Genomic DNA, 22,457 nt, shown 5'->3' with positions numbered 1-22,457 from the left:
GGATGTTTTGTTGAACGGAGCGAGCGCCACCAAACGTTCGGCATTACATAATCTCCACGCTTGTCTTATTAATTATGTGCTCTGTCTGGACATGTACAAACCTTGGGTACTAGCAATATGCCCAACACCATGTATGTAAATACTAGCATGCGTGCTTCGGATTCATTTCGAGTGATTTTAAAGGCCTCATCAAGCAAAATCTCACACAAGACCATTTAGCTCCTGGGCAGGCCTCGCTTTGCTTTGGTTTGCATCGGATTTAGAGCTAAAGAGCAAAGGCTACACACACAAGGGAAAGCAAGGAACAGCAGCGGTAGTAGCCGAAGAGGCGGCCCCCAAAGCTTTCGCTTTATTCCCTTCATATTGGCCTCCGTGCCTCACTCCCCCCACACTGCTACTGCCGCTACTCAGTCCGTCTCCTCCTGCTCGTCCCCTTGAACACAGAAGAGAGCGCACAGAGCAGCTTGCCTGTCTTCGCACTGCGCTCTCTCCCTCCCTCCAGAATCCTTCGAATCTTTGGCTTCCCCTGTTCTTGCATTTTGCGCGGAGTGGCTCTAGGCTCGTCAGCTCTTGGTCGCCTCCGTGTCCTCCGCCGCGTAATTAGATTCATTTTTCAGGTGCTCGGCCTATTTATTTCTGCTGCCCCTCCCTGGCGGCCTGGCCCCTGGTGTTTCTGCGAGTCCGGGGCATTAACTGCTGCTTGCTACCGGCATTGATCCGACTATCCGAGCGAGCGTTGTGAGCTGGGCAAGCAGGCAGGCAGGTTGTGCAGGTTGGGTGAGCTGTGAGCACAATAACAAGAGCTACCTTTCTCTTAGACATTGAGAGGCTCGTGTAATTTGCCTGTGGCTTTCGGCTTGTCTCTGACCCTGTTCCTGGCTTTCTGTTCCTGAATCTTGCGGTTTCTGCTTCCTTCGCGCTTCCGTTCTTGATCTTTCCCCCTGCCCCAACCACGTGATTCATTGTTTCGTCTTGTTTCCCATCAATGTCCTCTCGGGATCCTGCCGTGGATTCATGTTTCTTTTGAGCTGCTGCCTGGACCGTTTCTGAGCCAGCGGAGGAATTCCTGTGAATTCACTGGTTCTTTTGCCCATAGTTTGGAATCTTCCTAACAAGCGTTATAAAGGGGGAGAAGTAGAATCCGTTCCCCATTTCTTCTCTGGGAAACACTGTTCTTAGAGGGCCCAAAAGAGGGTCATAATCTGGAGGTTTTAGGAGGGGGGAAGCATATCTGGAGCTGCATGAGGAAGCATTGAGACAATGAGAGATGAGACTCCAACGAAGAACAGGGTAAGGGAGCTCACATAAAAAAAACAAAGCTCTTCATATTTTTTTCCCCATTTCAGCTTCTGATCTAGTTTTGGTTCTGATTGGTGTGGACAAAGTTGTCCTGGTCCAAGACAATTGTTAGGAAGTTGTTCAACATCAAAACAAAAGCGAAGAACTTCCATTCAGATTATGGAGTTGAAGAAGGTACATACTATGGAGTTCAGACCCACCTCTTTTCATTCTCAAATTGATGAGTTTGTGTTCTCTAGATGATTTTGTGTGCTTACATTATACAATTTCTTTTATGTTACTCAGTAGTTTGGTTTACTACCAAATCCTGTTGTTTCAAGAGGCAAGTTTGATCTCTTGGCTTCCTGCTTTTGTGTAGTGTAGTGTAGTGCAGTGGGATTTGTTTCTGTTGTTGCAGAAACAACCAAAAAAATTACTGTCTTTGTGGCTAAAAATTCGTTCTATCTAATCATTTCAGCGGGGATGCAGTGGAGGACCAGTTTCTCAGAGAGAGATTTATCCAAAACCAAGAAGAGCAGAACAGGTACATTTTTTAGATCTTTCACCCCTTTCTTGGGTGCAATACTGCAAATTTCAACCACCAGTCAACAATGTGTCATCCGCATGTCTGAATTAACTCTGTTTTTCCTTAGAGAGGTTGCCTAGGAAGAATGCGGATCGAGATTGCCGAGTAGGAAATGGATTTGATCGTGCTTATATCACAAACACGCAGGACTACAGGTAAACATATAGTACTTCTAACTCTGCAGACTTCACTGATCATTGTGGATAAGAATTTATTTCGATATGACAATCCATATGCTCGTGCGCATAGGGTCTTTGCTGGTACATGGAATGTGGGTGGAAGGTCACCATCTAGTCATCTGAATCTGGAGGACTGGCTTCATACTTCTCCTGCTGCTGATATATACGTCATTGGGTATAGCACTCAACCCATGCATTTACTTAAATTAATCAGATATTTTGGTATTACAAAATACTCCCTCCGTTCTTTAATTCTTGTCTCAAATTTGCCAAAAAGTGGATGTATCTATTCCTAAAAAACATCTAGATACACATGTAAATATTTTGACAAGAATTATGGAACGGAGGGAGTAGGAAACATCTCAAAATGGTAAAACTGGATCTGTAACTAAAATCATCATACCAGGTTTCAAGAAATTGTTCCTTTGAATGCTGGCAACGTCCTGTTGACTGAAGACAATGGTCCAGCAAAGAAATGGGTTTCTATTGTTAGAAAGACTCTCAATAATCAAGATTTCCATGGCTCTGCTGTGTACAACTACCACACGCCCTCACCGGTTCCTGATCCTATTGCGGAGCTCAATGTTGATTTTGAGCGATCATCAAGAAGACAACGGAACTCCTCATTCTTCCATCGACGTTCATTTCAATCCTTCAACCGAAGTTCAAGAATTGACATGATGGATCCACACTCATTAGTGGACCGTCGTTTCAGTGTTTGTGACCGGATTAGCTTTGGGAGCAGGCCAAGTGATGTTGACACCAGTATGAAATGTGGTGGGTCATCTGATGATGAGAATATGGACGAGGAATCGCTTAGTGGTATATTCTTCTCACCAATGCCATCTGGATATGGTGCTCCACTATGCACCGATGACAATAATAGACGGCTGCTGAACTCTAGGTAAGTTTACTAAGACAATGTTTATAAACCAATTTTGCATGTAAGTTAATTTTTAGCTATGAGGCACAAACTAGCTAGATGACACAACTCCCAGATTTAAAAAAAAACATATTAAAAGCTAATCAAGTTTCTCTAAAATGGCATCCAGCCCTCATTTGTCATTGCGATGACTTAAATTCTCTGAACTGAAATTCAGATATTTCTATATCACAGCAGGTATAGATGAACTGAAATTTCTCTAAAATGGCAATACGCCCCTCATTCATCTTTGGAATGACTAAAATTCTCTGAACTGAAACAGTTTTTTTTTCTAACACAGCAGGTATTGCTTAGTTGCTAGCAAGCAAATGGTTGGAGTCTTTCTCATGGTTTGGGTGCGGAGTGATATAAGAGAGCATGTAAAGAACTTGAAGGTATCATGTGTTGGCAGAGGCTTGATGGGATATCTTGGAAATAAGGTACGTTTGCTATTTCTCATTTCTTCTAGGCGTGCATAGTTAATCTTAACTTCGTTAATTTTTACAGTGAGTATAGTAACTTTTGATCTGTTGCCAACACTTTTAGTTTTAACCGGGGTCCGTTTAGTACGTGCGTCCATTTATTGGAACTACTTTTTTTGCTTTACACCATTTATATTGCCCATTCCTTTGGTTCTTTCCTCACTTGTTTTTTTTCCTAACTCAGGGCTCGATATCTATCAGTATGTCTCTGCATCAGACAAGCTTCTGCTTTGTTTGCACACACTTAACCTCAGGTCAAAAGGATGGCGATGAACTTAGAAGAAATGCAGATGTGGTGGAAATTTTGAGGAAGACCAGATTCCCACATGTTCATGGTGCACGTGATGAGAAGTCGCCAGAGACAATTCTTGACCATGAGTATGTCATCAATCACATGTTGTAGTATGTTCTGTCAGTTAAACATGTCAAGTAGAATGAAGTTAGAAAAACTGAAGACCAATATCTTAGTAAGTCATTTATTTTGTTTCTTTCAGTCGGATAATATGGCTCGGGGATCTGAACTACCGGATAGCTCTTTCCTATCGCTCAGTTAAGGCTCTAGTTGAGATGCACAATTGGAAACAATTATTGGAAAAAGATCAGGTTAGCCATTTTCACCACAACTGACAACACTGGCTATGAAGATTACATTACCTGTTTTATTTCTTATGTTGAATTTTTTTGTGACAGCTCCGTATAGAGCAAAGATATGGTCGTGTCTTTGCAGGCTGGAAAGAAGGGAGGATTTATTTTCCTCCCACGTACAAATACTCGTACAACTCTGACAGATATGCAGGTGACGATATGCATCCAAATGAGAAGCGAAGAACACCAGCATGGTAAAATTTACAAAACAGAACCTATTGGCACTGCTGTTTAATTAATATGATTATGTCCAAGCATCTCTCCCCACCACACGTAACTTTCACCTCACGAACATAACAATGTTTTGCTTTTGTGAAGGTGTGATCGGATTTTATGGTATGGGAGAGGCCTAAATCAGCTATGTTATGTCCGTGGCGAGTCTAGATTCTCGGACCACAGACCTGTATACAGTATTTTCACAGCGGAGGTTAAACTACCGAGCCAAGCTCAATTCGGGAGCTTTACCCGTTCTAGCTCCCTAATGGGGGTGGATGAACTACCACACCCAACTTATCCACGCAGTTACACAGATATCAATTTTTATTGATTTTGCATCCCCATGGAGCCAAGGTTAAATATTCCCTGCAACTGCAAGACCGCATTGTTTAAGCTTGTTACTCTGTCAAGTTCTCTGAATTCCATGCGAAGGCATTGTATTCATCATAGCTCCCATGTGTGTTCTGGGCAGACATTCCTTCGGTGCCAGAGCACACCAGATGAACTTCGTTCTTCCCAAGATTCCAGCAATTGGAATATTTCCGGCCAACAGGTGATTCTTAAATGCGCTGCCCTTTCCCCACTTCAGTTTTTGTACGTACCGTACTGCAGAGGACGTGTTTTTTAATCACCCTTGGTAAGTTAATGGCCGGCTAATACCTCTTCTGACGGTTGTGCACATGCAGATACTCAAGGAGATGGTTTTCTTAATTTCTAACCCTAAAATTAGGTATGTTCTACTTGACTACATGTATATTGTTTTCGTTTGCAAGGGAAATTTTAACAAAATGCATGACTAATGCCGTTGCACTTCTCTTGACAGGAAGATTTGTGCATTTCTGCACAGTTTTGAACCTAACCATCTGCAAGCACTGGTATCGTGTGCAACCAAAATACAGGAGAGTTTTAGTCCCCCGAAGAAAATTAGCTAGTCACTAACAACTGAAGCTAATACCCGGTCAAAAAAACAACTGAAGCTAATTTGTGTTGTGCTTTTGGATATCCCTACCGTCGTGCAAATTTCCTTTTCCTGAGCGATTTGTACTCGGAAGGAAGGCTTGTCATCCCTTTTGCTTTGATCTCCTGATGTAACAAGAGCCACTTGGCCCAAACATTTTAGTGGAAAAAACCCACCACCATATTTGTACAGCATACTGTCCATGGAACCTTCAACCATTATGCCTGATACTAGTACTGCTAGACTGTTCCAGTCCATGCTTTGCTCGCCAAGAAATGATCACCAGCACGAACACACCGTTGCAGCCAGGCTTGTGCACAAAGCAAAGCTCTGAAAAAGGGTGTGACACAGAACAGAAGCTGCGTGCCTGATGCCTCGTTCTGCTGCAATGTGTTTGTTTTCTTTTGCCTTTGCTATGGAACGAAACCTACAGCTCATGGAAAAAGCAGCAAAGGCAGGCGATGCTCTGTGGGCAGGCCAGGGGACACGAAAGCAGCGGGGGCCCTCCAAAAAGAAAGAAGGCTCCTGAGTCCTCAGTACTCATCAAGGGGAGGATGCATGCCAAGCCAAGAAGGCAAGCATGACCACCAGTGCACTAGTCCTACGGGTCAATTGCTACCATGGCTGCGTGTTCCTTTCTTCCTCAAAAGGATAGAAACAAAAAGAGAGAGGGGGGGATGGGAAGCGAGACCGGAACCCCATGGCCCAAGCTCCACAGACAAAAGTGGCATAGCATCTCAGCAGGCAGGGGAAGGGGAGCCAGGATAGGACCACTTTGCGGTTTAATCTCTTTTGCTTTTTCGTCGGGGGATAAACCCTAGGCTGATTACGCTTTACATAGCTGTGAGAGCTTCTCATGATAGTAGTAGTAGTAGTACTACCTGAGACGAAGGGTATATTCTCGCCATACTGCTTGCAGCAGGGGCAGAGCAGCTGTCAGGGTAAATTAAACACCGGCTTTATCGGGATTAGCTAGCCTAAGCCTAGAACGGCTCGAAATCAGCAGCATCGTATACGACGCAAACAAGGGACCACGACGTAGGTAGTAGAATACTGTGGGAGTTTGGCATCGTAGTAATAACGCAGGAAGAGCAGAGCGTCCAACATTGTTGCAAAGGGAATAATTCGATGGAGGGAGGAATTTCCGTGCGAAGATTCGAAGAGGATAAGGGTCGGGTCGTCGGGTGGGTTTCGTACCGGCGGCGGGGTTGCCGTGCCCATGGATGCCCCATCGTGCCGGCGGCAGGCGTGCGCCATCTCCCCTTCGGCCGGTCCCGAAAATTAGGTCTCTGGACGATCGCGCGAATGGGCCTCGCTCGGTGGGTTTCAGGATTGGGCCGCGCACGGGCCCATATCTATCAGTTTGGGCCGGCGTGGGTGCCGATGTTGTATTTATAGAAGCCCAATAATCTAGCAACGGGATGTTTTCTTTCCTTAACCAACGCTGCTTGCTTTCAGAAACTCCAGAGCATGTTCAATGTTGCCTTGCATTTGATTCCCATGATTTCATCTTGACACTCGTCCGCATCTCTAAAAACAAAAGACACTTGTCCATCTCTAATTCTTTCAGGAAAAGTAAATAAGAGGAGAGATATTGACGATCCCTTTGATTCATTCAAGGAGGAACTTGTTCCGACTAACAGTAATCCGATGTAAGGTCGTGACACGAAGGCGGTGTGATTTGAACCAGTATTTTTGAATGCGAATGGAACGGTAATGTTTAGGCTAATATAAAGAGAAAATATACCGGAGAAGAGGCGCAAAACGCCCTTGTTTTTATTTATATAAACGGGCACATGCCATGGTACCTTACATCGTCATACAGATCGAGCCAGCACTTATTTACGCTAGTACTCACTACACACACAAGTCCAAACTCTTTCACCCGCTCTGGCTCACAGCTCACCCATGCGCACGTCCGCTACCACACAAACGACAATGCCACGCACTGCCGTCACTGCCCCTCTCTGGCAGCTAGCTTCACTCACTCACAGCACTCCGGTGGCCATCCGGAGGAACGTCTCCATGTCGCCGCCGCGGCCGCCGCGGCGCCTCTCTCCCTCCTCGCCCTGCTGCTCCTGCTGCTGCTGCTCGGGCCCGGGGAGGAAGCCTTTTTTCTTCTGGTTGCCCCTGACCATCTCGTCCACGGCCCTGGCGTCGCCGAAGGCCAGGTCCTTGGAGATCCTGTCGAGCTGGCTGAACACGTTGTTGGCTCCGGCGAGGTACACCCTGTCGTTCTTCTCGGCGCGGATCTCGAAGCAGGCGATCTGGAGGTTGTTGTTGTCGTCGCCGCCGCCGCGGGAGGAGGACGCGATCTCCACCACCGGGTGGCCCGGGGGCACCACGAACGCTGAGCCGACGGACACCCGGGCGCGGATCCTCTCGTACCTTCCCTGCTGCTGTTGCTGCTGCTGCCCACGTCCTTGTTGGCGTTCCTCTCGCTCGTCCTCGGAGGACTGCTCTTCCTGTTGTTGTCGCTCGCTCTGGCCTCGGCGGCTCTCGCGTCCCTGCTCGCTCTGGCCGCGGCGGCGCTCCGGTTCGTCTTGGCTGCTGGAGCTGGAGGACGACTGGTGCGGGCACACGATCTCCACTTCGCCGGAGCCTTGCACCACCACGGCGAACTTCACGGACCGGGAGTTGTAGAACGGCGCGGTCATAGAGCCCTGCACATCCACGCATGGATGCAAACAGTTTAGAAACAAGTTAAAGGTAGGACGAAGAGAAGCGATTGTTTAACGGCGAGCACGCACGGCGGTGATGTTGACGAGGGCGACGCGGACGTCGTGGTCGGCGAGGGGGCGGAAGCTGCGGGCGTCGGCCTCGTAGAGGCGGCCGTGCTGGTTGGAGATCTTGGGCCGCTGCTCGAGGAGGTTGAAGGTGGCGGCGCTGGACTCGCCCCCGAACGGCGGCAGAGGCCAGTGCGAGCCGTGGCTGCTCCCGGAGGAGGCCTGGCGACGCAGCTCGCGCAGCTGCTCCTCGGACGCGCGGATGATGAACCCCTCCTCCTCTCCCTCCTGTTGCTGCTGCTGCCGCTGCCTCCCGAACACCTTCTCCAGCTGCTCATCCGAAGCCTGCATGCGCGTGCGTATATATATGAATTAATTTCTTTTCTTGGTCCGTTGAAACAAATTTATTTATTTATTAACGGATCGAGACATGGATCGATCGGGACGATTTTGTGTACCTTGAAGGCAGCTCTCTGGATGGGTTTGCTCAGGCTTGACACGAGCGAATCGGCACGGAAATACTGCCAATGCCACGTAGGACGGCCGTTAGTACACGTAGGTGTCGCATGCAGTACGTACTAGCGTTCAAAGCAGATTTGTTTGTTTTTTTACCTGGAACTCGCCGGGCACGGAGATGGTGTGGAGGATCTTGACAACGACCAGCTTCCTCCGGCCGTCGGTGTTGGCCAGATACATGAGCGTCCCCGCCGGCGCCACGATGACGTCGCCTTCCCGGACGGTGTAGGACTGCCTCTCGCCGTTCTGGATCAACGTCAGCACTCCCTCGCCTGCGCACGCGTGCACGTGACGTCAATCAATTAATTATGACTTGCATGCAACAGATAAGTTATACCTTGAGCGACGTAGCCGATGCCGTCGGCGTCGGCGAAGCCCGGCACGACGAAGGAGCGCGGGTTGGCCTCGAGGACGGCGACGCGGTAGTTCTTGATGCCGCGGAGGAGCCTGGAGGCCTCGCTGAACGGGGGCAGGGACTTGATGAAGCCCTGCTCGTTCTGGACGATGGACTGGAAGCTCCGTGGCCCGAACACGTACGGCCGCCGGCTCTCCTGCTGCTGCTGCTGCTGCTGCTTCTCATCCTCCCGGCGGCCCTCACGCCCGGATGATGACCCCTCGCCGTGCCGTCCACGGCCCTCCTGTTCCTGCTGCTGCCTGTCCTTGCACTGCTGCAGGCACTCGGCCTGCTGGTGGCGCGTCGACTGGCCTTCCTGGCACCGCTGCTGGCATTGCTCCAGCGAGCGCTGCTCCTCCTCCCTGGAGCTGGAGGTGGAGGCCGCGGCGAAGAGGACGCCGGCGGCCAGGAGGAAGAGGACGAGGACGCTCGCCCTGGCTCTGCTCGCCATGGCTTTGGCTACTACTGTGGGTGTGTCTACGCTTACACTTCGCTCTGTGTTTGATGGCTAGCTCTGCTCGATCTGTGCTGTGATGATGGAGCTTGGGAAAGCGTCCTTTTGTAGGCGCGCGCGCCGCTTTACGTGGCGCCGTGGCGCGGCTACGTGGAGGGAGCGCTGCGTCCGTGGCGAGGCCGGGACGCCACGTCTCGCGGTCGCTGGCGAGCTTATCCTGGCCGTCGGCACGGGTGCGTGACAGCTCGGGCCATCGCCTGTCGTGGCGTGCGAGCTCGCTTCTGGTTTGAGCTGATCGCAAAGCGGTGGGGGTGCTGGTACAATGTACCTGGCCTGCCTTTTCTTATGCCACATCCTGTTCATGACATGTGGCAGTACCAATCTCAAAGCAGCAGTAATTCCCGGTTCCGTTCCTCCAATCTCTGCTTGGCGGTTTCAGTGCTGTAAGCTTCGCCGATCCCACGGACCCCGCACCTGAACGGCATCAAAGTTCGATGCCACAAAGCTCCACACCTGGCATTCGCCCACGGCTAACGGCTTTCCCCTGAATGACAGTGCATCAAAGATTCGTTCGATCATTCAATACAGAAGTTGCACCTGCACTTGCAGTAGCAGCACAAACCGATCGACTGAGTTTTACATCGACCAACGGTTCATTTTGTACACCCAATTGATTTAATCGAAACATTTCTTTGAAGAGAAATTTGATGACAAAACATGTGTGTAAGTTTTTGAAGAATCAGAAAAACATTAAGATACATAATGTTTGATGCAGTCTGCACATACATTAATTCAACCAGAACTGTGTGCATTTGAATTCTGTAAAAAAAATGAACAAAGTGGCATTGGCATTCGGTATAAAACAAAAATACTTTTCAAATTTGCATCCTAGCAAACAACAATCAATAGTAGCTAAATAGGCAAAACCACAAATGTTGGTTCAGAGTACACCGTTTGGTTAACATTCCACCAGACATTCACTCGAAATTTCGAAATAAGAAATTGTCCCGGGCTGCGAGGACGAGGCTGAGCGACAAGGATGTACGCTAATTTTTGGGTGCCAGTGTTGTGGTGTGCCGTGGCGCTCAGTCAGTCTCGCCAAGACCGTGAGATGACTGTATTGGGGATTCGTAGCGAGCTAGTCAGTCGGCAATGACAAAGCAATGACGTGGAGGTGGCCGGTGGGCGGGTCGAGAATGGCTACGGGTTGTGGGAACTCGATGTCAAGAAGGAGACAATAAAGTCAGGTGCCGGGTGGAACGAAACTAGAGATCTCATAATCCTTAGTGCCAGTTCTCAGTTCCACCCATCCCTGGGGGGATTGACAGGCAGTTGACCTAAAATCACAACAACCCTTGCGATCACTGGGATCTTCATAACCGAACAAAGCCTTAGCTGGGTGGGATTCCTATGCGGCTATGCCTATGGGCCTTGTACAATTCGGTGCTTTAGATTAGCCAAAGAAAATTCTGAACTGACCAAATTTAGTTCGGTTTATTTCTGGGGGTAGAAAAACAGAATACATTTACGTCTGAAAATTATTTCTGATTTTTAAAAAAATCTAGTGATACAAAAGGCATTTTTTTTAACAGGATAGAAAAAGCACTTGGGTCACTGCCACCGTAGTCATCCTAACCCATGTTTAGGGGACGTTCCTGATCAAACGCAGCGCCTCCGATCAACTCAAGGTTGAAACCCACTTTGATACTAGCCGAGGGACAAAAAAAAAAGACAAAACCTTTGAGCGTACAAACGTCGTATCCATGGGCTGGCCCAAGCCCACATTAGAAAATTACATGGTCCATTACCCACATAAGTCGATATACTTCAGGTGATGCAGGCTCAGCCTGACAATGTAGCTGTGCCATGTTCCTCTAAAAAAAAATGTAGCTGTGCCATGTTTCCTTAAAAAAAAAAAAAGTAGCTGTGCCATGCTCTTAAAAAAAATGTTGCTGTGCATTCTGAAAAACAAACGTGGTTGTTCCTGTGCCTGTGCTGGAGATAATTAAGACTATCGGCTCTCACTGATACAAGGCTCGGTATACCCGGATTTGAATTACTCGAAAAAGATCGCGAGAAGACGTTACTCCAAAAAAAGAGCACCAGAAGACTGTTCTGCTAGTAGCTTCCTGGCTACTACTGGCTACTACCCGGATACGGTTCCTTCCTACCTGGAGGGAACTGGGAAGCCAGCAGCAAACAACCGGAATATAATTAATCATCGACCTCTACTTGTACTGACAGTGTAAAAACAACATGCTAACAGAACTACTCCGTTTATTGCAGAATTGCTACAATGCTCCGACATGCAAAGTGACCAAGTTGGATCTTGAGGCCAACTTCTGCTCTGTGTTTTGGAGTTTAGAGGTGAGGCAATTCCCCAGCTAGCTCTCCTTTATAACATCATTCAAATTTCAAAACCATCCAGAGATTGTAGTCAGTACTTAGTACTCACAGCATGCAAATTCAGAATCAAATATACAGCAGAACGAAGACAAAATGCAACCCGCAAAGCAGAGCAAGAGGCATTCATGGCAACACAACGCTAAACCGCACAAATTAAGGGAATGAAAGATAAACATATGGATAAGCATATCATAGCAGCAGAAAAGGTAGCAAAACTGCATCCATTCAGATCACATCACATAGTGTTTCATCTGCTAGAGGAATCATGAAACCCAATGTTATACTCGACCACATCTTGTGGACACATGAACATACTGACTGCTACAGCTACGACTAGGCACGATATAGAAATCTCGGAACCAAATGGCGAGAAACATGAAACAGAACAAGACCACTACTGCAACTGGATCATAGTCGGACGTTGGTGAGTCGGAGGGGGCGGACGGCTCCTGGATCACTTATCGTCGAGGGTGCCGACGATGATGGCGGTGATGACGAGGAGGAGCGCGGCGATGAGGAGGGGCCCCTCGGCTGAGGAAGCGGCGGAGCCGGAGCATGGATTGCATGCGGGCGGTGGGGACATGTGGATCATGGAAGCAGCCGGCGCGAGCGGGGATGTGGCCGCATGGGTGGGGATTGCCTTGCCGTGGGCGGTGACGTTGTCCTGCTGAGGCGGCGGGGACGGCTTCTCAGTCGACGGCGGAGGCGGAGGTGCCTCGTCTGCGAAATCAAAGCACGCGCGCGTGCCACACGAGTCAGATCAACATATTAATAATGAGCAAAACATAGATTTAGAATCGAGTAAGAGAGTATAGCAGCAGCAATTAGATCAAGCGAAGTGTAAAAGGTTGTTCGTACGTGCTGGCTGCTTGCGGCGAGGTGCGGCGGAGGGGGGAGGGGCACTGACGACGGCGGCGGGAGGAGCTGGACCTGCACATGCGTCCAAACAGAGCACAAAATAAAGTTAACTTCCGGAATTCAAAATTCGAAAACGCAACGAAATAATTTAAGGCCAGACCCGTCTATTTTATCTAAGCGTACAGTACTGGGTACGATTACGTGCGCAACAAGAAAAGACTAGCAGGCTACCAGTAAATGAAAGCAAGACGAAGGGTATAATCGTAAGTTCGTAACCGACCGATTCTGGTAAAGCTGCTGCAGCCAGCTATCTGTTCAGCGGGCCGCTCTGCAGAGACCGGAGAGCAATTCAATTGCTACTCCGCAAACAACGCAAAGCATACTACTGCCTACTACACCAATGAACTAAAGTTCAATAAAAAGAAAAGGTAACTAAACGAGCGATGGGATAAAAGAAGGAAACAAGAATTTGATTCAAACGAAGAACGCAACTACAGCAGGTAAAGCAAACAGATGCGGAGGACGAGGGTAAAGGAGATCTGCAACGAAAATTTTCCTGCGAGAAAAAGATTTAGACGAACAGAGTCAGAGAGCAGTTTGACCACGTTCTTTATCACGAAAGAGGAAGGCTACACAAAAACTGCAGAGCAGTACTAGCTTCGTATCAGAAAATCAACATGCATGGTGCGCGACAGTACAACAGAAACATGGGGAGACGAAGCAGAAACGTCCAAACGAAAAAGGCAAAAAAGAAGGAGATGCACTGTGCAAGAAAAAGCACGGGAAGCTTTTGCTCTGGCCTCGCGGCAGATCGTGTATGAAGCGCTCTTCACCATGGTAAACTGCACAAGCCCAAGAGACGACAAGAACAGAAAAGATACTGCAGAAAGGAGAGATGCTTTCGGGTGTCAAAGTACTAGCACGGCCTCGATCAATCGGTCGATCAAACAGCACAAAACACATAGAAAATGCGTTGGGGTTTCAAAGTGCTCGCAGATCTTGACATATCAAAGTATCTTTCGTAAAAACCAACCCGTGGCCATGGCAACAAAGAGGAAAAACAGCAAATGTCACGTAGGGGGTCTGGAACAGCAGAAATGACCTCTGCATGGCGCTAGATCTTACAGAACAGCATAAACCCAAGATGAAATATGGTTCTGCACGAGATTGGAGCGAAAGCCATACAAAAAAGGTTGAAAATAGATCATGGGAAGCAGGAAATATCAAACCAAACAGCAAGAGATCGTTGAAAACGTTGGTGTCGCGCGTGTCACTGTTTGATCTCATCCGAACTCGTCGGATTATAGATGCCTACGGATGAACTTCTCGAAAGAAGAACCCAAATACAGTGGACCAAGCAGACACATATCTTCAAAAAAAATAAGGCAGTAAGGCGTATCGCGAGTTGCTCGTCATGGGAGAGACGCAGAGAGAGACGCAGAGAGAGAGAGAGACGCAGGCGTCGCGTACCTTCACAGGCGGCGGCGAGGTGGGCGCCTCCGGGGCGGAGTCCACCGCAGGAGGTGTAGAGCGTGAGGAGGTGGGTGGCGTTGAGGCCGGCCATGACGAGCTGCGGCTCGGCGGCGACACGGCAGAGGCAGGGGACGCCACCCCCGAGGTCGACGGAGGCCACCACAGGCTCGCAGCACTGCGCGGTCGGCATGTCCGGCGCGCAGAAGAGCGAGACCTGGGTGGCGAGGAGGGTGGGCTCGCATGGGGCCCCAGGCTCCGGCTGCGTCGTCCCGAAGGTAGCCGCGGCCGCCGGGAGCAGCGCGGCGAGGAGGCCGAGCACGAGGAGGAGGTGGTGGGATCTCTCCATGGGTGGGATCTCTCGCTTTCGCTTCCTACCGCTAGGGCTAGGCGAGTTGGTGTGAGTCCAGAGGAAGAGAGCGCGGTGGGGGAAGAAGCGGAGCGGGGTGGGATTATATAGGCGGAGGGGACGAAGAGGCGTGAAGGGTTAGCCAAGGACAGGCCACCGGCGGCCCGATCGATCCTGTGCGTCCATTTGGGTGGGACCGGACAGCTGTCTGTTTGGGCGGTTGAGATGCTGAGCAAGATTCTCTCCCGTGATGCTGGCCAGGCACGTGAGGGTCGTCGCTCGTCATAGGTACTGGGAATCGGGATGGCGCAGGGTGAAGTGGTGAACTGTAAAGGCCAGAGCTCTAGAAATAGGGGGCATCACCCGATATCTCTTGAAGGCTTTTCCATCGCGACCGCCATTTCCTAGACTGCTCGCTCGAGACCGCCGTTTCCTGGAGTGCTCGCTCTCCTCGGGCTGGAGCCAAGGTACGTACAGAAGATCTGTCTGCGCGGTGAGCACGAGAGTTGCGACCAGAAGGTGTAATCCGAAACGTTTGGACGATGTATGATTTCATCGATATCTTTTGTGTTTAGTTTGCTATTTCCTGGCTTTGGTTCGGATCTAGTAGTGCAGAACTCCTCCTTTGGTTTGGGTTTATTTTTTATTCTGTAAGATCTATCTCTACGATTACTTCGATGCGATCATGTTGGGAGCACTTTTCTGGGGGAGGGACGTGGTCGATCGACGCTAGTTTGTTGTTCCACTGTGCCTGCGTGCGAACACATCACCTTTGTTGAGCACCTTAGACAAGAGCGTGTTGTTTGGGTTGGATGTGACAAAGCCGACTTAGAGTGTCCCCTCGAGCACTGTGAGGATCTCGGTGGCACGAGGGATTTAATCGACCGATTGATCGAAGCCGTGCTAGTACTTTGACCCCCGAAAGCAGCTCTCCTTTCTGCAGTTCTTTTCTGCTATTGTCGTCTCTTGGACTTGTGCAGTCTCACACGGTGAAGAGCGCTTCCCGTGCTGTTTTCTTACGCAGTGCATCTCCTTCTTTTTTTGGATTTTTGGTTTGGACGTTTCTGCTATGTCTCCCCATGTTTCTGTTGTACTGTCGCGCACCATGCATGTTGATTTTCTGACACGAAGCTAGCAGTTTTTTTGTGTTGCCTTTTGTGATAAACAATCGCGGTCAAACTGCTTTCTTACTCTCAGTTTGTGTTTAGATGGGTGGCAGAATGGCTACCTTGGTGATAGATGATCTGGTGGGTCAATCGGATGCCTTCCTGAGACTGTACCTGCGGTGGAAGCATACCGTCGAGTATTATCGCAATAACACACGCCGCCCGGCTGCACCCGCTCTGATTGGGCTTGCTCCCCTTCCCGCGCGTCCGGTAACCAGGCGGGCACGCAGCATGGCTGAAATTCATCGCGATGCAACCATCACTGGACTTGGAATCGTTAGGTAATTTAGTCTTGGCAGATCTAAGTAGTCTGCATGTTTGTTGTTTTTCTTGACCGGACTGTACATCTGTTTTTTTACCCTCATATCTTGCAGCCTGACTGCATTTGTCGAGGCCCAGCAGGCGCCGCAGGCCCTGGAGGAGGCCCCGGAGGTCAATGTCCCGCCCCACACCGCCGCCCTTGTTGGTATGTGAACAACCTTTACATTTCGCTTGATCTAATTGCTGCTACTATTTCGCTAAAAAAAATGCTGCTGCTATTCTTTTACTCGATTCTAAAAATCTATGCGTTGCTTCCTGTTAATATGTTATCTGTTTTGCGTGTCCTTGATCTGACTCGCGTGGCACGCGCGCGTGCTTTAATTTGGCAGAGGATGCACCTCAGCCGTCCCCACTGCCCCCCCTCCTCGTCGCCGCGATAGTCATCATATTCACTGCAATCGTCGTCTGCACCCTCGACGAGAACTGATCCAGGTGCCGTGCTTTATAGTACCGCTGACTGTGTCTTGTTGGAGATGTCCTTATGGAAGGAGTTTCCTCAAATCAATATGAGCCATCATTACCTCCTTTAAGGGGTGCATGTCAATTCCTCAATATGAGCCATCATTACCCCCTTTTAAGGGGTGCATGTCAAAATACATAAAATGCATCAGCATAATACTTTAGCATGCTGGCTCAACATTACTAGGCCACATAGTGTGGTGCACACGACAATTAATACTTCTGTCTGTCGACACCAACTCATTAGAGATGATCATATTAAGAAATGCCATAATTATAACCATACCAATAGTAAAATGAAAAAATTATTGACATTATTATAAACTCTCGTCACTAATTTTAGCATAAAACGTAACATCAAGATCATATAAACATTATAATTGCCATTAACACTAAACATCCCATTGAAATTCTCTACACAAATTTCTTGTTAGATCCATTTTGTTTAGATAATCAAACAACATTTTTAGCATCAACATTTTGGGAATGAATCATAAATTAAAACAAATTTGGTCAAAATTTATGTGAGAGCCAGAATTCTCAAATTAGGGACCATTTCAAACATTAGAATTTAATCATTAATTGATGCCTTAAATGATGATCAACATAGAACAAATGAAATATTCTAAATAAAGTATCTCGTTGGTTCAACTTCATTCAGAATAAATAAATGTCCAATTTCTATCAGCAAGAAAATGATTCGAGCCATTTTCATTAATCAACAGTGCAAAACATAATCTAATTTCACGTGTGATTTTTAGAATCGCACATAAATTTGACGTGTTATTTTTAGAATCGCACACAAATTTCGCGTGCAATTTTTCTAATCGCGCACAAAATTTCACGTGCAACTAGAATCACGGACAAAATTTCATGTGCAATTTTTAGAATCACGCACAGAACTTTGCCTGCAATTTTTATCGCGCATAAAGTTTCGCCTGCAATTTTTAGAATAAGAGATAAAATTTCACTTGCAATTTTTAAATGACGCATAAAATTTCCCTTGCAATATTTTAAAATTTGCTAATCCGAAACATGCTGTCATTAATGAATTCAACAAGAAAACACAAATAAAACAAAGACTGGACTACCTATCAGCAAAAGCAAAGTCAAGAACTCGATCAGCTAGCGTTCGGCTGCTCGACTGAGAAAATAGACTTGTTCTCAGTCGACTGTGCCTTAGATAGTGCCATTTTATAATTTGTTGTTGAAAAATACATACGAAAGCAGAAAAAAGTTGGTTAATCAAATACTAAAATAGCCAAAACCCGGTTAGAAAAGCTGGATTATCATAATCCACCACAATGCCAAAGTCAGCATTAACCTCTTGAACTGGTGCGCCGCCGCCTATCCAATCGCGGGCTCATGGCCTCTGCTCTGCTCCTAATCTTCGCAACTGCAATGCCAGGACATGGCAATCGAGCAGCAATGTCGACCCTCGGGGCGCTTCAAGCTTCCGCAGCCAAGGCAGGGGCATGATGATTGGGCAGCAACTATGGCGTGGTTAGCAAGAAGTTGGCGACTTAACAAAGTGGAGCATGGATACAAGAACGATCCCCAGGCGCAACGTTTACTTCACCTATTGGCTGCTCCCTCGCCCGCGGTCAAGAATTTTTCTCTTCAAGGCAGACTGATTCGCCATAAGGGACGAGTGTGGCTCGGCTCGAACACAGCTCTGCAACTGTCTATCCTAGCTCACGACAGTGCGATGGGGGGACACTCGGGTTTTCATGTCACATACAACCGTGTCAAACGCACCTTCTCTTGGCCGGGATTGAAGCGAGCAGTGAGGCAATTCGTTGCCAATTGCAGTATCTGCAAGCAAGCCAAGCCTGAACATGTGCGCTACCCAGGGCTCCTTCAACCTTTACCAGTACCGAAACAAGCCTGGCAAGTGGCATCTCTTGATTTCGTCGAAGGACTTCCCCGTTCCCGTCGGTTCAACTCTGTTCTGGTGGTGGTGGATAAATTGACTCGGTATGCTCACTTTGTTCCTCTGTCCCATCCGTTCACTGCTATGCAGGTGGCTCAAGCTTACATTGATAACATCTACAAGCTCCATGGTCTGCCGCAAGCCTTGATATCTGACCGTGATCGAATTTTCACAAGCCATTTTTGGAAGGAGTTGTTTCACTTGGCAGGGTCAGAGCTGAGGATGAGCACGGCGTACCACCCGCAAACGGATGGTCAGACGAAACGGGTGAATCAGTGCTTGGAGGCATACCTGCGCTGCTATGTTCATGCTTGCCCTGCGAAGTGGTCTCAGTGGCTGTCGTTGGCAGAATTTTGGTACAACAGCGCTGATCACTCAGCTCTGGGGCGGTCGCCTTTTGAGGTAATGTATGGCCATTCTCCCTGGCATTTCGGCATAACTGATTCCATGGTAGTCAAGGTTCCAGAGCTTGACATTTGGCTTCGCGAGCGTGCGGTCATGACTCAGTTGTTGCGCCAACATCTCGCGCGTGCTCGGCAACGCATGAAGGACCAAGCAGACAAGAAACGCTCTGAGCGTACATTTGCAGTGGACGATTGGGTTTATCTGAAGATCCAACCATATGTGCAGACTTCAGTTGGGGTGAGAACTGAGAACTAACCAAAAACTTGCATTTCGATATTATGGTCCGTTTCAGGTGGTGTCCAAGGTGGGTGTTGTTTCATACCGGCTGAATTTGTCGGTTGGTAGCAAAATTCACCCGGTCTTCCACGTCTCCCTGTTGCGGCAAGCTTCTCCTCCAACAGATCCAGCGGCAGTTACTCTTCCTGAAGAATTGGCTTCTGCTCCTCTTCAAGTTCCTGAACAGATTTTGGCGCGTCGTCAGGACAAACGTGGTACCACTACTGTTCCTCAAGTGCAGGTTCGCTGGTCAGGATTGTCGCCGGAGTTGGCTACCTGGGAAGACACTGAAGCTCTGCGTCGCCGTTTTCCGGCAGCTCCTATCGTACTTGGGCCTTTGAAGAAGGGAGGAATGTCACGACAGGGCCTTTGACTCCTATCGTACTTGGGCCACGACGCGGAAGGCCCACTGGACGTTATGATCCAGCCCAGTGGGTGACGCTGAGAGACTACTTAGTCCTGCAAGGATCTGGCGAGAGAGCCGTCGAGAATCTGTTTACCTGAAGAACAACTCACCTGTATCTCCTCTGTAACTGAATTCCCCATCTCAGAACCTTGTATCTGAACAATTGGCCTCAAATCAATGGAAGGTAGATCGGGAACATAACACATGAACGAATCGGAACAATTTCATACAGATCAGTCCAGAACTAAACGTAGATACTAGTACTCCGTATATCATAGAAAGAACCTTCTCAATCCCATGCCAGTACACGACGAGCAGACACAAATAAAAATCACACTTTTCAGAAATCAAAACATCAGAATAAAAAATTCACTCTTTTTTCAGGAATCGAAGGAGGAACTAGGCGCGCCGGGCGGTCATCTCCGTCTTCTCAGTCGTCCCTGGACGACCCACTAGGGCCAGAGTCAAGGGGCGGCGGCGGATAGAATGGAGCGACGTTGATGCGTCCGATGCCGAAGTGTATCCCGTAGGAGAGGACGCCACAGCTCAGGCCGGTCAGCGCGGAGATGGCGACGGCGCGAGGTCCACTGCCCTGTGGCAGGCAGATGCCGGCGGCGAGCCCGGGAAGGACGTAGCTCCAGAAGTCGTCCTTCTTGCGCGCCGACAACATCGCGCAGCGGAAGGCTTGTAGGCAGCCGCCAAAGGCAGCTAAACTGCCGCCAACGCGGGGCGCATTGATGCGGACAGCCCGGGCGCCGGCGGCGAGGCGCTGGCCGTTGGGAGAGTTGTAGAGGCCCTTGGGGAAGTGGTAAGCGGAGGCACCTATGGCTCCCGTAACGAAGCAGCATCCAGCGGAGTCGATAATGCAGTCTGGGCACAGCTTGATATCTGGATGAGGCATCTTCGCAATCGTTGTGGCGGCGGCGGCGGCGGCAGCGTGAAAACCCTATGAAGAGGCGTCCAGGTTTTCACGACAGATTCGGCAGACCAGAGACGATTATTCTCCTCTTTATAAGGCTCGTTTCACGACAGATTCGGCAGACCAGAGACGAGTAGTTAGTTAGTTAGTTTTTTTTTTTTTGCAAAATTCGAACTCTTCACATATAACGTGAACTTGTAGGTGTACACGTTTAGATCAATTAATCGGTGAAATTGCTTTTCTAAATCATGAGTACGATTCCAGTTCGCGATCATAGTTTCGGATGGCAACTGGCAAGCTTGCATGCTCTTGCCTTTAGTGACGTGTGGGAATTTTGTTCAGAAAACTGCAAACGGAGGAGCCGAGTTATTTTGCGAGAATGGCAATCCCCAGTCCCAGCTAACTATCGTCGAGTTCATTCGACCTTTTGGCACCAACATTGGTGGAAAAGGGGTATAAATGATGCATCATACAAACTGCAAACTACTTTTGGACCATGTTATATGTATCTTAACCCTTGGAAATTTGTAATGCTGGATATCATGTAGTCATGGTTAGATAGAGCAGTCTATCTAACCATGTATACCCGTTGCTACCGAGACACCTTTTCATTCTTCCTCGAACAACATGTATACCCGTTGCAGGCCAGCACACACACACACACACACACACACACACACACACACACACACACACACACACATAAACGAGCCATTTACACTGCACAATCAACGATCGAAACGAGCAGCCAAAAAGTCGTCAATGGCTCGGCGCCAGAGCGGCCTCTCGTCCGTGCTAAGCCTGGCCCTCTGCCGCGATATGCGCCGCTGAGCGGTGTCTACAGTGACGGCGCAGTAGCAGCAGCAGCCGTGCCCGTGCCCATGCCGAGCGTGCCGGGCTGCCCGCCGGTGCAGCCTCCCTGTCGCCGTGCGTGAGCTACTTCATTGGCGATCCTCGTCGCCGTCCGACGCGTGCTGCAGCCAGATGCAGAACATGTTCCACTCGCAGGCGCACTGCCTCTGCGCTGCCGATGTCTTCAGTCGAAGAATTCAGTTTTCCAGTGCTACATTTTGCCACCGAATGGAAGACAGCTTAATTTTCAGAAGGAAAAGATCACCGGTGTGCACCGTCTTCAGGCTTGGCAAAGGCCTCCGGAGGATATTATCAAGCTGAATATTGACGGGGCTTTTGAAGCAAGTACTGGACGTCAGGACGTGGTGGTTGGTGATGTATCAAACGGGATGCAGCAGGCGACATTATTTTTGTTGCTGCAGGTGCTATCGCTAATGCATCTGAAGCGCTACAGAGTACAGACTGAAGCTTGAAGCTCTCATCTGGGGAATTCTCCATGCAGAACACCTGGGAATGGGTAAAATTATACTCCTAGTCAAAACGGACTGTCAGGTTCTGCAGTGGGCTATTTCCTCTTCGGACTATGACGCTATCGTGTGGGCTTCTGCAGACGTGAATGTAATATGCCTGTGCATGTGTTAAGCGCCATTTGGCTCGGGTGGAGGACATGATGTACCTATTCTATGACTTGACTCTGTACTACGAGATCGGACGCACGATATCGAGCCTGAATGCTTTGACCAGCCAAACAGGCTGAATCGTGGTATTCGGGACATGCCCAATACCAATGTCCAATACCAGGCCGCAATGCATACATCCAAACAGAGTGTAAAGGAGATGTTGTAGATTTGGACTTTATTTTGGAATTCTATCACTATACTTTGTCCAAATCAACTGAAATTTCATACACAGGCCACATGTGTATTGTGAAACCAAGTATGTCAGGTTAAGTTCTGAAATGTTTTGGTATGTTTTGAATTTCAAATTCACTAAAATTTGCTCTCTTTTTTCACATGCTTGGTGTGAAACGTGTGCAATAATCATCCTAGAAGATTTAAGGAGCTTTATGAGTGCATCACAAGTATTTATCATATCTTTTTGTTCAAACTCACTCAAATTTGAGTTGTATCCATTGTATACACTTGAGCATCCGAGGTGCCCTCAGATTTTCCATCTCACGGTGCCTCCCCCCCCCCCCCCCCCCTTCGACCTCACCTCACATCGCCTCTGTCCGAAGCCATGGAGAAAACGACATGGAGCAAGAGGAAGGCAGAACCTCTC

At 48.6% G+C, this 22,457-nt stretch overlaps 4 protein-coding genes across 4 annotated transcripts; 1 reads left to right on the top strand and 3 right to left on the bottom strand.

The window, feature by feature from the left end:
• The first annotated feature begins 355 nt into the window (after window positions 1-355).
• LOC100833231 (type IV inositol polyphosphate 5-phosphatase 7) lies at window positions 356-5,474 on the top strand. Its single transcript, XM_010233468.3, has 14 exons — window positions 356-1,290; window positions 1,386-1,473; window positions 1,757-1,822; window positions 1,932-2,019; window positions 2,114-2,218; window positions 2,450-2,947; window positions 3,267-3,405; window positions 3,632-3,825; window positions 3,942-4,050; window positions 4,138-4,286; window positions 4,411-4,662; window positions 4,781-4,861; window positions 4,995-5,038; window positions 5,132-5,474. Exons 1-11 carry the CDS (start codon window positions 1,261-1,263, stop codon window positions 4,637-4,639), a joined length of 1,695 nt encoding a protein of 564 aa, XP_010231770.1. The 5' UTR covers window positions 356-1,260; the 3' UTR covers window positions 4,640-4,662; window positions 4,781-4,861; window positions 4,995-5,038; window positions 5,132-5,474.
• A 1,536-nt stretch (window positions 5,475-7,010) lies between these two features.
• LOC100840361 (63 kDa globulin-like protein) lies at window positions 7,011-9,438 on the bottom strand. Its single transcript, XM_003559563.3, has 5 exons — window positions 8,846-9,438; window positions 8,605-8,780; window positions 8,451-8,513; window positions 8,017-8,337; window positions 7,011-7,929 (listed from the first exon to the last, which is right to left on the bottom strand). Exons 1-5 carry the CDS (start codon window positions 9,351-9,353, stop codon window positions 7,255-7,257), a joined length of 1,743 nt encoding a protein of 580 aa, XP_003559611.1. The 5' UTR covers window positions 9,354-9,438; the 3' UTR covers window positions 7,011-7,254.
• A 2,501-nt stretch (window positions 9,439-11,939) lies between these two features.
• LOC100840061 (protein transport protein sec31) lies at window positions 11,940-14,499 on the bottom strand. The gene is made up of 3 exons (XM_003559562.4): window positions 14,091-14,499; window positions 12,621-12,692; window positions 11,940-12,482 (listed from the first exon to the last, which is right to left on the bottom strand). Exons 1-3 carry the CDS (start codon window positions 14,437-14,439, stop codon window positions 12,217-12,219), a joined length of 687 nt encoding a protein of 228 aa, XP_003559610.1. The 5' UTR covers window positions 14,440-14,499; the 3' UTR covers window positions 11,940-12,216.
• A 5,336-nt stretch (window positions 14,500-19,835) lies between these two features.
• Window positions 19,836-20,306, bottom strand: LOC104581987 (mitochondrial import inner membrane translocase subunit TIM17-3-like). The gene has a single exon (XM_010231216.1). The coding sequence runs from the start codon at window positions 20,304-20,306 to the stop codon at window positions 19,836-19,838; it is 471 nt and encodes a 156-aa protein (XP_010229518.1).
• Window positions 20,307-22,457: the final 2,151 nt, after the last annotated feature.

Source organism: Brachypodium distachyon, chromosome 1 (assembly GCF_000005505.3).
Source record: "Brachypodium distachyon strain Bd21 chromosome 1, Brachypodium_distachyon_v3.0, whole genome shotgun sequence".
NCBI classification, from domain to species: domain Eukaryota; kingdom Viridiplantae; phylum Streptophyta; class Magnoliopsida; order Poales; family Poaceae; genus Brachypodium; species Brachypodium distachyon.
Note: the sequence above shows the minus strand (reverse complement) of the source record. Positions and strands in the feature narration are given on the sequence as shown.